Genomic DNA, 14,892 nt, shown 5'->3' on the forward strand with positions numbered 1-14,892 from the left:
CTGTTGACAGAAGTGGTCCTTTTACCTCTTTCATCTTTGAAGCCATTGTCCAGGAAGACTGGAGACTCTGGAGAGTCAGGTAAGGAAGATGGACAGGTGGTGGATGTGTGAGACACCAGACTGCCTCTCTTACTGTCCCCCGTCAGCCTGATTAGCCAGTGGTCTGACACTGATGAACTTGTGGAGCCTATGACACAGAGAAAAAGGTTTGAGAGGAGGAACATAAAGAATACTCCACTTATTTAACATTTGCACACATGTTGGACGATGGAAAAGCACAAATGCTGTTTAGAAATTCTATGTTATTTTATTTTTCATCTGACATATGGAGCTCTTACACTTCCCATAGTTATAATACCCACAAGTTTCAAGAGTCAGTCTACAAAGAGGCGCAGGCTGTAAAGGCCTGGCGGTATTTAGCCTCAACCAAAAGTAAATTAAATGATATCACTTAATAGTGTTAATGAGACTTTGCCCCTCTGTCCTGCATCATTTTCTCTAGAAAGAAGCATTGCAACCATTAGCTGCTCTATGTCTGGTTTGCTCTTTTACTCTGGAATTTGGAATTATTCATAATTTCTGGCAAAAGTAGGCAAGTGAACTCAACAAGGGAGAGAGATTAAAGGGAGCAAATACTAATGGTAAATGAAATCTATCCACAATCACATTCCTGACATCCCCCCCCCCCCCCCCACACACACAGCCCATCCCCAATAATTAAGTTAACAATGTGTGAAGAACAAACATTTATCTGTGAAATAAATCACATTAGACACATTTGCCAGGGCCAGTGATAATCAATGTCTTTTTCAAAAAAAGCATCTAAATAAAACCTGCCTCTCGACGAAGATCCTGTTTAAGGCAGAATAAATCTTTTGAAAGGCAAGTCACACTACTTTCACCAAGAAATTCAATAATGATTGAACAGGTACTTATCCAGCTCTAACAGCAATTCAGCAAGTTTTGCAAGGATAACTGTCTATGTTGGCTATATTAGATCTTTACATATATTTTCACATAGTGTTGACTCATAGAGAACTTCAGCAATTAATGTTAGGCTGTTTTTCTGAAACATTAAAAAATAAAAAAGTACATGATTAGATTAAAAAAAGTGAAGTTTCTCAGACGCCTTGAAAGAGGAATGAATGACAGCTGTCAAAGCAACGTGCACTGCAGACAGGCATTTCTTAGTTCTTTGCTACCATTTGCAAATATTTTACCAGGTAAGATATTTAGACAATGAATAAATTTAGAGTACTATTAATCAATAATATTAAGTACTGGTTGGGTTGCATATGTCTTTGGGATCTAAATAGAATATGCTTTATCTCTGGCAGCCTATCCAGGGCGTGCCTTTCCTTTCACTCTGAGTTAGCTGGGATAGGTTTCAACCTTCCCATGACCCTGGACAAGGAAAATTAATGAATGGAATCTTAGAGTCTACATAATTTTGTTTTGTGCTGTGTATAAGTTGAGTTTTTGCCCTGACATTTTTTGCTCTGGACAAGAGAGCAAAAAGTGAAGTGACATCGGTACAGTCACTTTGAGTTTAAGGTTACAGAGGAGCTGGCAGCAGTTTATGCTTTGCACATATGCATGTTTTGATAGGGCTGAAATGGGCTAACTAGCAGGTGTTCCAGCCAACAGCCTAAATCTGACAGGGAAAAATGCTGGACTTTTGAAGTGGACGCAAGATTTTCTCTAAGTTATTGTAAGATCTTCACAATATGTAATGTGTTGAGGCGACTCCTGTTGTGGTTTGGTGCTATTTATAAATAAAACTGTATTCAAAAATTGAAATATAATATAACTGAAATGAACCAAGCGCTGTACTGTATTACACAACAAGAGGTGATGTGTAAATTATTGATAAAAATTAACCAGATTGTTGATGCTGTAACTAAAATACCCAACTTGATAAAAGTAAATTTGTTTGTAGTTTTGGTAGCATAAGACAGGATACAGGGAGTGCAGAATTATTAGGCAAGTTGTATTTTTGAGGAATAATTTCATTATTGAACAACAACCATGTTCTTAATGAACCCAAAAAACTCATTAATATCAAAGCTGAATGTTTTTGGAAGTAGTTTTTAGTTTGTTTTTAGTTTAGCTTTTGGGGGATCTGTGTGTGCAGGTGACTTACTGTGCATAATTATTAGGCATTAAAACAAAAACACATATATACCCATTTCAATTATTTATTTTTACCAGTGAAACCAATATAACATCTCCACATTCACAAAACATTTCTGACATTCAAAAACAAACAAAAACAAATCAGCGACCAATATAGCCACCTTTCTTGCAAGGACACTCAAAAGCCTGCCATCCATGGATTCTGTCAGTGTTTTGATCTGTTCACCATCAACATTGCGTGCAGCAGCAACCACAGCCTCCCAGACACTGTTCAGAGAGGTGTACTGTTTCCCTCCTTGTAAATCTCACATTTGATGATGGACCACAGGTTCTCAATGGGGTTCAGATCAGGTGAACAAGGAGGCCATGTCATTAGTTTTTCTTCTTTTATACCCTTTCTTGCCAGCCACGCTGTGGAGTACTTGGACGCGTGTGATGGAGCATTGTCCTGCATGAAAATCATGTTTTTCTTGAAGGATGCAGACTTCTTCCTGTACCACTGCTTGAAGAAGGTGTCTTCCAGAAACTGGCAGTAGGACTGGGAGTTGAGCTTGACTCCATCCTCAACCCGAAAAGGCCCCACAAGCTCATCTTTGATGATACCAGGCCAAACCAGTACTCCACCTCCACCTTGCTGGCGTCTGAGTCGGACTGGAGCTCTCTGCCCTTTACCAATCCAGCCACGGGCCCATCCATCTGGCCCATCAAGACTCACTCTCATTTCATCAGTCCATAAAACCTTAGAAATATCAGTCTTGAGATATTTCTTGGCCCAGTCTTGACGTTTCAGCTTGTGTGTCTTGTTCAGTGGTGGTCGTCTTTCAGCCTTTCTTACCTTGGCCATGTCTCTGAGTATTGCACACCTTGTGCTTTTGGGCACTCCAGTGATGTTGCAACTCTGAAATATGGCCAAACTGGTGGCAAGTGGCATCTTGGCAGCTGCACGCTTGACTTTTCTCAGTTCATGGGCAGTTATTTGGCACCTTGGTTTTTCCACACGCTTCTTGCAACCCTGTTGACTATTTTGAATGAAACGCTTGATTGTTCGATGATCACGCTTCAGAAGCTTTGCAATTTTGAGACTGCTGCATCCCTCTGCAAGATATCTCACTATTTTTGACTTTTCTGAGCCTGTCAAGTCCTTCTTTTGACCCATTTTGCCAAAGGAAAGGACGTTGCCTAATAATTATGCACACCTGATATAGGGTGTTGATGTCATTAGACCACACCCCTTCTCATTACAGCGATGCACATCACCTAATATGCTTAATTGGTAGTAGGCTTTCGAGCCTATACAGCTTGGAGTATGACAACATGCATGAAGAGGATGATGTGGACAAAATACTCATTTGCCTAATAATTCTGCACTCCCTGTATGGTGACATAGGCTACCAAAACACAGTCATATGGCTCAGCCTGGGTATCGTGCTAAAAACAGTTTGGGAGCTGAGAGCTGCTTTTGTGAGAAGACGGAGAAGAACATTCCAGGGCACTCAGAGGAAGAATGGAGGCAGATCTTGCATTTGCTGTTTATGCGACTCCACTAAATACCAAACTGCAAGGCAGGGGTCTATTTGCACATGAATTGCATAGTCCTATGAAGTACTCACACTTGCTAATGATCATTTATTCAATGTGATCAGCAGCACCTGGGTGCTACGAACAGTTTTCGAGGATGCAATAAGGTTAGTACAGGGGTCAGCAACCTTTAACACCCAAAGAGCCACTTGGACCCGGTTTCCACGCAAAAGAAAACACTGGGAGCCGCAAATACTTTTTGACATCTAAAATGAAGATAACACTGTATATATTGTTTTTTTTTACCTTTATGCTTTCTGTGAACAACTAAAGTAAGTAAGTAAGTAAAGTTTATTTATTAAGTGCTTTTAACAGACAGGCAGTCACAAAGCGCTGTACACAAATATTAAAATAAATAATACAATCAATAGACATTATACACAATGTAAAAGATCAAATGTAAATAATGTAAAGAATATAAAATACGTAGATCAACAAAAGGCTTGTTTGAACAGAAAAGTTTTTAACTGCTTTTTAAAAGAATCCACAGAGCAACTAAGGTGTGTTGCTTATGAAATCCATGAAGTGCTACAGAGAAAATTACATTTTATTTATGTAATTAACACACTTTGAACTCTTAAAGAAATATAACAAAAGGAAAGACACCCAGCTGAACTAAAATGATCCAGCAAACAAAAACTGTTGTGAGCCGCCACCCTTATATCGCCTTTGGGCTTCTGGAGCCTTGACCTGACTTTTAAAAAAATAATTGGAAAAAAAGCACTATGCTGCTAAAAAAAAAAAAAAAAAAAAAAAAAAAAAAAAAAAGATATTTGCAAAATTCTGCGTAAATATGTATTTTGAGCGATGAAAAATAATAAAATATAATTTTATTTTTATATTTCAAGATCACAATAATCTTCCAATTTAGAACTACAAGTTAAAAAAAGAACTAAACACAACTAAAATACACTTCAGCTAAATACTTCTAATTTATTTTCCCAAACCACCCGGAGCCGCAGTATAAGGACAAAAGAGCCGCAGGTTGCCAACCCCTGGGTTAGTACTTAGTTTTTCAAACGCTTCTCTTGCATTTTGTTTTTTGTTAAATAAATAACGAGATAGTGTAATATCTAAATTGTTATTTTTTATCTGAGGTTTTGCTGAAATAAGACGTACAGAGAACGAGGTTATTTTTTTAAATTATGTTCTGATATGTAAATTTTGAACTCACATAGGATGTTTCATTTGGCAATGATAATGTATGTTTTGAGCGTCATGCTCTTTGCTTCAATCTACTAACCATATTTGAAAAGTTCTTGCTCCAACACCGTGGGCAGTGGGGCTGATAATAAAGCACTAATGTGAAGCAACATATTTGTTTACCATCTACAGCCTCTGCAACTAACAGGAGACGCAACTTGATATTCAATTAACTGTTCTAGTTTCAAACTTGAATATTTAGAAAAAAGGCCCAAAGTACTTTGACACTCTTATGAACAATTTCTCGTCCTTTTCACTTGACATGATTTGTTGTCCACATGCTCTTCCGAGCACTTTGCAGCTGTTCTCTAATTTTTGTCTTTCTCTTATTTTTGTATGAATTTCCCTTTTTTTATACACCCCTCTTCATTGTATATATTTCTCTGGTTTTATATTTATTCCTGATATCTACTATTTATATTTTATTCTGGTACAGTTGGTGTGGAGTATCCACAATTTTGTTGCACATGTAAAATGACAATAAAAGGTTATTCTAGTCTAAATTTATTCTAGTAAAGTTAGAGGGACATAAAAGTGAGCTTTGAAATGTCTGTTTGTTTGATTGGAGTCTGACAGATTTACACAAAACATAGACATTAAGCCATTATTTGCTTATTATGGTATTTATTTTGGTATTTATTAATGGCCTGTATATTTATTAATAACCCCTTATTTTCTAAACCTAGGTTCAATTCCAATTTTATTTTCATTTATATAGTGCCTGTACAGACCATAGAACATGATTCAAATAGCCATGTGAATATAAAGTCCCATTAGGATAGACGTGATAAAAGAACAATTCTGTAATGATTTTCAGTGGACCCAAACCACTCCTACAAAACGCCTCCACAGTATAACAGAGCTACTGGACTGAACTCACAAATGTGAAAATGGACAAGTTAAACAAAGACCACTTGGGAGCAGAGATGGGCAGTAACGCGTTACAAGTAACGCAAGTTGCTTGATGCATAAAGTTAAAAGATTAAAACGAATAAAACTAGTTTCAAAAAGAGACTTTTTCATTTGACTACATTTTATATGATGGATTATGCAGAATAAATAGAATTGGGCTGAAAGATCTATTGCTTTATTACCTATTCAGGTTGTAAATAATTTTTTTTAAAGTAACCAAGTAACTAATTACTTTTGAAAATAAGTAATCAGTAAAGTAACGGAATTACTTTTTTGGGAAAGTAATCAGTAATTAGTTACTGATTACTTTTTTTAAGTAACCTGCCCAACACTGCTTGGGAGTACTACATACAGTATGGTACAGACTCTATCCAATCATGTGAAAAACTAGGCACAGATCATGATTCAACATCTTGTAGAACCACCTCTAGCAGCAATAAGTTGAAAATTATTGTGGAATATTTTTTGGCCCTTCTTCTTTATAACACTGCTTAGTTCCTTGAGGTTTGCAGGCATTTGTTTATGCATAGCACCCTACAGGCCCTGCCACAGCAATTCAATCAATTCGAGGTCTGGACTTGATGATAATTACTCAAATGCACTTGATTAGCACCACCTAGCTGCTGCTTACCCTCTTAATTTCTATAGAAGCATTAAAGGTGTACTTAGTTTTTAAAAGGACTTCAAGGAGTCCTGTCTTTTTCATATGACTGTATGTTCAGACAGTTTGTGCAGCTTAAAAAAGCTGTCTTTTTGACTTGTATTGTCGGTGCACCACATGGAAAGAGGTCACTGGTTATTTGGATTTGTAAAAGACAATATGAGAAGAGATTACATGAAGATAAAGGTTGGTATTATAATGATTTCAGGCATTCTGACATTTGTAGTAAGTGTATGGCCTTCAGTGAGCTGCTATGGCAAAAGGTTTCAAAGTTAGCTGCACAAAATTATTACTACTATTAAATCTGACTTTTAGCTCTTAACATACTCTTACCAGTGAAATGCGGTTCATTCATCTCAGTTTAATAATTAATAATTTCCAGTTTAAAAAAAGAAAAAAAGAGTCAAACAACTGACTTTACAATATTTTGGATGAGTTCTCTCTTTCTTTTCTTTTTTGCAGTCTGAGGGAGGACTTTGCTACACATTCAGCATTTCATGCGGAGCTAAATGAGCAGATCTGACGGACCCGTGGTTTTCTGTGAATCAAAGCAGGTTCTTGACAGTACGGTCTTCTCTGTTTGTACCAGCATGTTTGGCTCTTACTTCAAAGGTTGAAAGACCTCAGTATCATAGCAGCTCACAAGATGCAAGTCAGTGAGGCAGGAGTGCAGGGATAGGTGGTATGTATCATTTATAGTCATGGGATTGGCAGCTGATTTCTTCAAGTCAACTTCCACTTGAAACGTTCGGCGCTGTATTATATAAATATCCGATTAAAACACCAACTTTTATTACATTTTTCCCTCTCTTACTGTGAAAGAGGAAGAAGAGGGATCACTTATGTCTCACTTTTGATTAATTAAGAGATTACAGTTGTACTTTATTGTAGGATGCATGCATGAGACTACAGAGAGCAAGGTGTAATTATCTTACTGTGTTTCTTACAAGTTGCTTGTTGTTAATGATTTATTTGCGGTCCAGCAAAATCATTGTTATTCTGAATTATTCCTATAGCAGTAAAAGTGCCCCGCCCCACCATTTATGGAGTCTTGCCCTCGTAAAAAGTCCATTTAAATGTAAATAAACTTTTGCTGTGCAAATATTTTGCACATACTCAATGTACACATTCAGCAAGAACAGGATGTGTTAGTTTGTATTGTCTACATGGTGCACGGTGTATGTGTAAAAGAATCTTTGTCAAACAGATACGCTCAGATATATCAGATAAGGTAGGGCTGTGCGATATGACAAAAATACCATATCCCGATATAAGACATTTATCGTCCTGACAACGATATAAATCACAAAAATGTAACATTTTCTGTAAATTCTGTGAATCTCAGGCAACTCAACTTGCGTTTAGTTTTTCCAGCTGGTCGTCTTTTACCTGGATTCGAGTGTTTTAACCGATGCATGAAACTATACATTTTTAGACATAAGTTGTAACGGCCACCATTTTCTTTCAAAGTTTGAGTCTAAAGTTTATTTTTTAGCACATGACGGCTCTTTTTTTGCTTCTCCTCCGTAAACTCTTACGGATACTCATACTCTTTCACGTGATTCAGTTTACTTTGAAAAGTCAACAGGATCTTGAGCTTTATTGTGAAAGGTTTACATGGAAAACAAACAAGCGGACAGCGGAGCCACATGATAGTTTTACCGCCATTGTTGCTAACGGCAACACGTAAAAACAGGCGCTTGTCCGTCCGTAGTGTGGTTATATTAAATATAAGAGAAAGAGAGAATTTAAGAAATTAATATAGCCACTACAGTGACCATCAAAACGATGAAAAAATATTACCGTAAACAGTTTATTTTACGACACCACGAAACAAACGATAGCGTAATGGGAAACGATAGACGTTTTTATATCGTCATCCGATATATATTGTTATATCAAACACAGCCCTAAGATAAGGTGTCAGACGTGTGTGTGTTTTGCTGAGCACAGTGCAGCAGACAAAACAGATATATTTGCGTCCTTGAAAACCACTCCTGCCTAAGGTACGCATGTTGAAAGTACAGACATTAATTGACTATTTACCATGTTTAGGACCATTGAAAAACAATCACAAGCTCTTATATGCTTTCAGTTGTCTGGTTTGCTTGTTATTTCACAGCATACCTCTGATGGAGCTGCTGGCTGACCATGGGGGAATGGTGTTTCGCCTCTGGTAGAAAAGGATGTAAGCACCCCTTGTGCACACTTCCTCATCTTGCACCAGGTCTACGCTGCTGTCGTCGTAGCTATACCACTGACCATCCACTGAATTCCTACAGTAAGCTGGAATAAAAAACAGACAACAATGGTAAATAATGTTTTTCTCGCATAATTGTTATCAGAAAATTGCATGCAATATGGAGATTAACTCATTTTTCCCCTAAAATGCCTTGGGAGGTCCATAGCACATAATCTCTTTGCTGCCTGTAAATACAGTGTACATAGAATAGCTTCACATTTAAATGTGAGTTGTATTTTCCTCCACTGCAGAGACTGTTGATAGTGTATGTTTCTCAGCTTGTTAAAGCAGCAAGACAGAATACATCAAGGACCATTCCTGGACACATGGAGCTGCTCTCCAGCTACAGTTTCTTGTTGTTCAGGTGCTATTTTGATTTATTTTAAAAATGTGTTTAAAGATGCTGTTATTTTTTTTCATTCCAGTAAAATCAGATCAATTTTATTTATTTTTCTTAGTTAAATGAGGGACACCACCACAGATTGTGTTATTGTGCATAACACAATTGTGCATAACACTGTTGGGCTCTCAGGTAAAAGAACCAGGACAGGATGCACATGTAAAGTGGTAGCTGCCATGGTGAAGACCTGCTTTCTCCTAATCTCCAGTTGTCACTTCTATTTCTGCAAATTAGGTACGAGTCTTCAATTTTATTGTTGTATTTCAAATGTAAATTTGATTTATTGCAGAGTCTGCCATATTGAATGGTGCGTATGTAATGTTTTGTATTGATTGTAATGAAATTGTGCATGGTCCAAGGAGCTTGCAAAGAAAGGCGTCTGGACTTCTTTAAGTTGCTAGAAGACGTTTCACCTCTCATCCAAGAAGCTTCTTCAGTTCTAAGGTCAAATGGCGGGGAGTCCCAGATTTAAACCCAGTGGGAGTGTCCCCCCACAGAGGGACAAAAGGACCCCCTGATGATCCTCTAATCACATGAGCCAAGGTGTGAAAATGGGTGTGAGTCCCAATCAGCCAGGGTTTCAGGTGAGCTCATTGTGAGACCTGGCCCCACCTTATCATGCGATTTCCTGAGGTCAGATGGCCCAGGATGTGAGTGGGCATTAAGGCGTCTGGGGAAGGAACTCAAAACTGGATTGTAGATGGCAGACAGTTGGTGTTATAAACCACCGCCTCTGTTCAAAGATGGTCGCTCACAGTGGACATAGATGGCTTCTTTCACTCCTCTTTCAAACCATCTGTCCTCTCTGTCCAAAATGTGAACATTGGCATCCTCAAAAGAGTGACCTTTGTCCCTAAGATGCAGATGGACAGCTGAGTCTTGTCCTGTGGAGGTGGCTCTTCTATGGATTCTCCCAGTGGGTTTAAATCTGGGACTCTCCGCCATTTGACCTTAGAACTGAAGAAGCTTCTTGGATGAGAGGTGAAACGTCTTCAAGCAACTTAAAGAAGTCCAGACGCTTTTCTTTGCAAGCTCCTTTGACTACGATGACCTGGATGACTGAGAACCTTCACAGAAAGAAATTGTGCATGTTATTTACATTTTTAATGAAAATAAAGATTAAAAATAAATAACTAAAAAGCTGTCCTGCTAAGGATACAGGACAACTTCACTGCATTGAGGAGCCAATGGGTGGGGCTTTATACCGTAAAATCTTGGACAACCTCCTTTCCTCAACCAGAAAACTGAAGATATGCTGGAAGACCTGTCCACGGCCTAATAATGACCCAAAAAATAATGCCCAGGTAACGAAGAAGCATATCAGGGTCATGTAGATGCTTAGCCAGACCTCAGCCCTGTAGAAAATCTATGAAGTGAGCTGAAGCTTCGAGTTGCAAAGCAGCAGCCAAGAAACCTAAAGGATTTGGACAATTCTGCAAACCTGGTGACCATCTACAGGAAATGTCTTATCGCTCAGTTTGATAACAAGGGTTTCTCCATCAAGTACTAAGTCATGGTTTGCTTGGGGATTAAATGCACATTTAAATCAATGGCATGCAAATCAATTTAGGTGCTTGTGCAATGTACATTGTGGTTTTTTTCGTCTTTTGATGGTTTTCAGTCTCCAGTTAAAATGAAACATTGAAGACTTTATTTTTGTTGTCAGTGAGCAAACTTACAAATTCAGCAGGGGAATTAAGGAATTATTTTTTCCCCGACTGTACATAAACTAGACATAGACTGTACATGTTATTTTACTAATGGGGAGCCACCCATTAGTAAAATAACATCATTCTTATCAGACACACGTAGTTTGAAAATCCTCCACATACTGACAGTCTAAATGGCAGCCTGGACAGTACCTGAAATTGGAAATCCATCCCACATTTAGGGACTCACTTAGCTACTTGCAATTACTGCGCACAGGACTATTGGGATGAACCACAGTTCACTGAGCTGAGGATAGTAGAGACCCAGACTGCTGGAGGGTTGTATCGAAACATTTCATTTAAAATTAAAACACTAAGCAGCACAGAGCAGTTTACTTTGCTGAGGTATTGAGTATGACAGATGGGCATAGACTTTCTCAAAACTGATTGGTCAAAAACATCTGCCAAAGAAGACGGGATAACTCAGTGTTGCATGTTATTTGTCATTGAGAGATCTGAACTGTCATTTGAAGTGAAAAATGGTCTTCCTTGTGGAGTTAGCATTCTAGCTAAATCTGGTCCCTGTTGTAATACACACACACACACACACACACACACACACACACACACACACACACACACACACACACACACACAGACTAATTTTCATATCTTAGTGAGAACATCTAATTGACATAATGCTTTCCCTAGCCACTTACCCTAACCATCAAAAATGAATGCCCTCAGCCTAAACCTAACCTAATTGTAACCCTGACACTAAAACCACATTTGGAGCCTCAAAAATTCCTTCAAACTCGTGGGAATGAGCATTTTGTCCCTCTAAGTGACTGTTAGTCCCCACAAGTATAGTGGCATGCCAATTTTCTGTCCTCACAAAGATACCTAAACATGTACACACACACACACACACACACACACACACACACACACACACACACACACACACACACACACACACACACACACACACACACACACACACTTTGTATATATCCATATTATGCAGTAACTTCATTTGTGTGGATGTGCCAACTGCATGACAGAAGAGTGTGTATGAAAAGCAATAAGAAGACGTCATTGTTGCATACCAGTATAATGTCCTCCATGCATTCCTCCGTGATGGTTACACACAGCATAAAGATCATACAGGAATTCATGAGGAAGCATCATGTCAGCAGCTTGGTGTGGTTGGCCTGAGTGCTGTTTCCAGGAAGGTGGTGATGGCCCCATATTCAGGTTCTTCATGCTCTGGCTTCGCTTCACTACATGCGGTGCCATGTCCAGACCAGTTAGAGGGAAACGCACGAGTGTTGACAGCTTGTTCCTTCGCTCTCCAACCTGTTTCAAAAATCATTATTCATACATACAGTCCATACACACCATTATGTTTGCACATTTTTGTACTTTAAATACTTGGAAATACTTTTTTTTCTTTTGCAATTCTCAATAGTAATGTGCCAATTACTATTTTTGCCTATTGGCAAAGGCTTGACTGATTCTATATCCACTCTTTTGGTGTGACAGGAACAGCAGGGACCCTATCTATAGAAATGTATGACTGATTGATTTACAAAGTATTGTGTTGATTATAGTTACAATGGAAAACAAAATGTTCATTTCCTTAAAGATGTGTTGTGTCTAGAAAGTGATTTGAGGGCACCTGCGGCAAGCAGTATGAAGTTCACAGGGCATACACCAGTGTACCCAGTACAATGGCTCAACAATCACCTTTCAACATGAGAGTGATGAAAAGCATTCAAGCAAGAAAATGCTTGAGTAGCTTTACAATAAGTATTGACTGTTCTGAGTGGTGCAGTAATAAAATATCTCAACATAACAACTAACACATGCGAGCCTGAACACAATTTTAAGATATTTCAGCTTTGGGTATGTAATTTATTTGAAAAATTTAAAACATAAATATTTTTGTTTCTCTGTTATTTTAGAGTCTTTACCTTACAATATAAAGCACCTTGAGGTAACAGTTGTTGTGAAATCAATCTGAATGAAAATGAATTGACCAAAACATACAGCGAAAGCTGGTCAGAAGATTTTTGAAAGTAAAGTCAGTACTTTTAATGACCAGGTCTGTCACCTGATCTCACTGAGCAGTGGCTGAAGACAAAGTTAAAAACAGAACAGCTCGTGAGCAAACAATTGGAATCAACTGCAGTAAAAGCTAGAACTACATTTAGATTCACAAAGCTCTACAACAACAAGTGAATATGCAGGCAAATATTACTCTGTTAGGAATCTGAACATCTACAAAAAGATTCAAAAGTAAAACTAGCAAATAGCTGCCAAATGAATTAAACGGCAAATAAATAAAGACAAACTATTTGCATATGTCAAAGAAACATAAATGAATTCTGCTTTTACTTACTGTCAGTTTTATTCCAGAGGCTCTTTAGAAGTAACCAGAATCAGAAAACAAAAGTTTTAGGTCAGTAAAAGAAGTGCCCAGCAGTTTTCTCTTACATGCTTGTGATTCAGTATGGATTTTTTATTCAAATCACTTTTTAGTATAGAAGCTTTCCTACTGAGATTGAATCCTTATCATGATGGAAGGCCCTGCATAACCCCCCAACCTTAGAAATTGTGCTGTGCATATTACTGGCTCTGGTCTCTGATGCTAAGCCAGTGCTTGGTACAGATTTTGGCAGACTGACTGACTGAATTCTAATGCAGAGAGAAAAGGTGTGTCAGTCAGGAACTCCAAAATCAGGATCTGATACTAGAGTTTTTGAAGAAAGGGTCTCATGTGAGGTGATCAGCAGGGCTTAACTCATGGGGCCTTCCCTCTTTCTGCTTCTTTCTTTCCAAGCAAAGTGTAAAAGCCTGAAGTCTGACTTTTTGTCCTTGGCTCTGGACAAGAGCTGTGGTGCCTGTGACACAGCCAGCATATACTACTTCCCTTTGTACGTGGAATAACAAAAGAGTTTGAAATTGAGCAGCACAATAGGAAGTGATTTGTTCATGGAGGCAAGTGCATGCTTTGATAGAAAATGGGACACACTGACAGGTGTTAGAACTGATGTTTGTCCAAATCTGACATGGAAAAATGTTGGACTTTTGAAGTGGACGAAGGATAAAGTGAGTGAAATTAACCCACAACTAAAATTGGTATTTTGGCATTGTATTATACACTAAGAGGTGCTGTGTAAGTCAGAGCAAAATAATTAACCATGTTGCTAATGTCATAACTAAAAGAGTTTATTGGGGAATATATATCACACAGGCGTCAGGGGGTTCAACCTGAGCAAAGTGCTAAAAACAGTGTGCAGCCTGACAGCAAAAATTCAACAATTTTGTGAGACAAAAGGCAAAGGACATCCAGAACTGTCAGATGCATAATGGAAAGCTGATGCTGCGTTTGCTGTTGATGTGACTGTCCTACCTCAGCTTTAAAGCACTTATTCAGGCCAAAAACAGACTAGATCTCTTTCACTGAACAAGAAGAAAGAACTGAAAAACGTCACATGAATACATGAAACTACAAGTAAGATGGCAGTACAATATATTCTATAAAGTAAAATAAAGTTTAGGGTGTTTGAAATTTAGCAAAAACATGCACATTTTGCTCACAGTTGTTTTTGAGAAAATTGATTAAATTGATAAACTGTCTTAAAATATTGGTGTTTTTAACTATACCTCTTTTACATTTTCATTGCCTAATTGTAACATCTGCTCTCATCAGCAGCAGTTTATAAGATTAATATTGAGCATAAATGAGTCCAGCTTATTGGTGCAGCCCCTCACAGCAGTCCCAGTTTCTCAACATTCGACAGTTCCAGGTAAGACCCGTAATGACTGTGAGGAATTATTATGTTCAGCAAGGCGGTATTAAGCACTAATGTAAAATATTACAGCACTACACTCCGGGGAGTGTGCGGAGCAATTGTACAGATTAAGTGAAAAGAAAAATCCCATCACTACATAACTTCTTACATCTATTCTATCCATGGAGGACATAAATGAATAGGCTGGGTCTCAGGAGCATATTGGCACATATGGAGTGAAAGGATATTCAGGGATGTTCATGTTTTTTGGCATTAATGCTATACTCAGTATGTGGCCCATAGGGAAAATT

The 14,892-nt window shown here is 38.2% G+C and overlaps 1 protein-coding gene across 1 annotated transcript in view; it reads right to left on the reverse strand.

Annotated features, from left to right (window-relative positions):
• The window catches only part of usp43a (ubiquitin specific peptidase 43a), a 125,496-nt gene that overhangs the window by 5,277 nt on the left and 105,327 nt on the right, over nucleotides 1-14,892 (reverse strand). The window contains exons 13-15 of the mRNA XM_040024678.1: nucleotides 11,891-12,140; nucleotides 8,618-8,776; nucleotides 26-187 (exon numbers count right to left, since the gene is read on the reverse strand). Coding sequence (XP_039880612.1) covers nucleotides 26-187; nucleotides 8,618-8,776; nucleotides 11,891-12,140 — 571 coding nt within the window. The remainder of the gene's footprint in view (nucleotides 1-25; nucleotides 188-8,617; nucleotides 8,777-11,890; nucleotides 12,141-14,892) is intronic.

The sequence above is a fragment of the Simochromis diagramma genome, unplaced genomic scaffold (genome assembly GCF_900408965.1).
Source record: "Simochromis diagramma unplaced genomic scaffold, fSimDia1.1 OVJJ01000302.1, whole genome shotgun sequence".
NCBI classification, from domain to species: Eukaryota; Metazoa; Chordata; class Actinopteri; order Cichliformes; family Cichlidae; genus Simochromis; species Simochromis diagramma.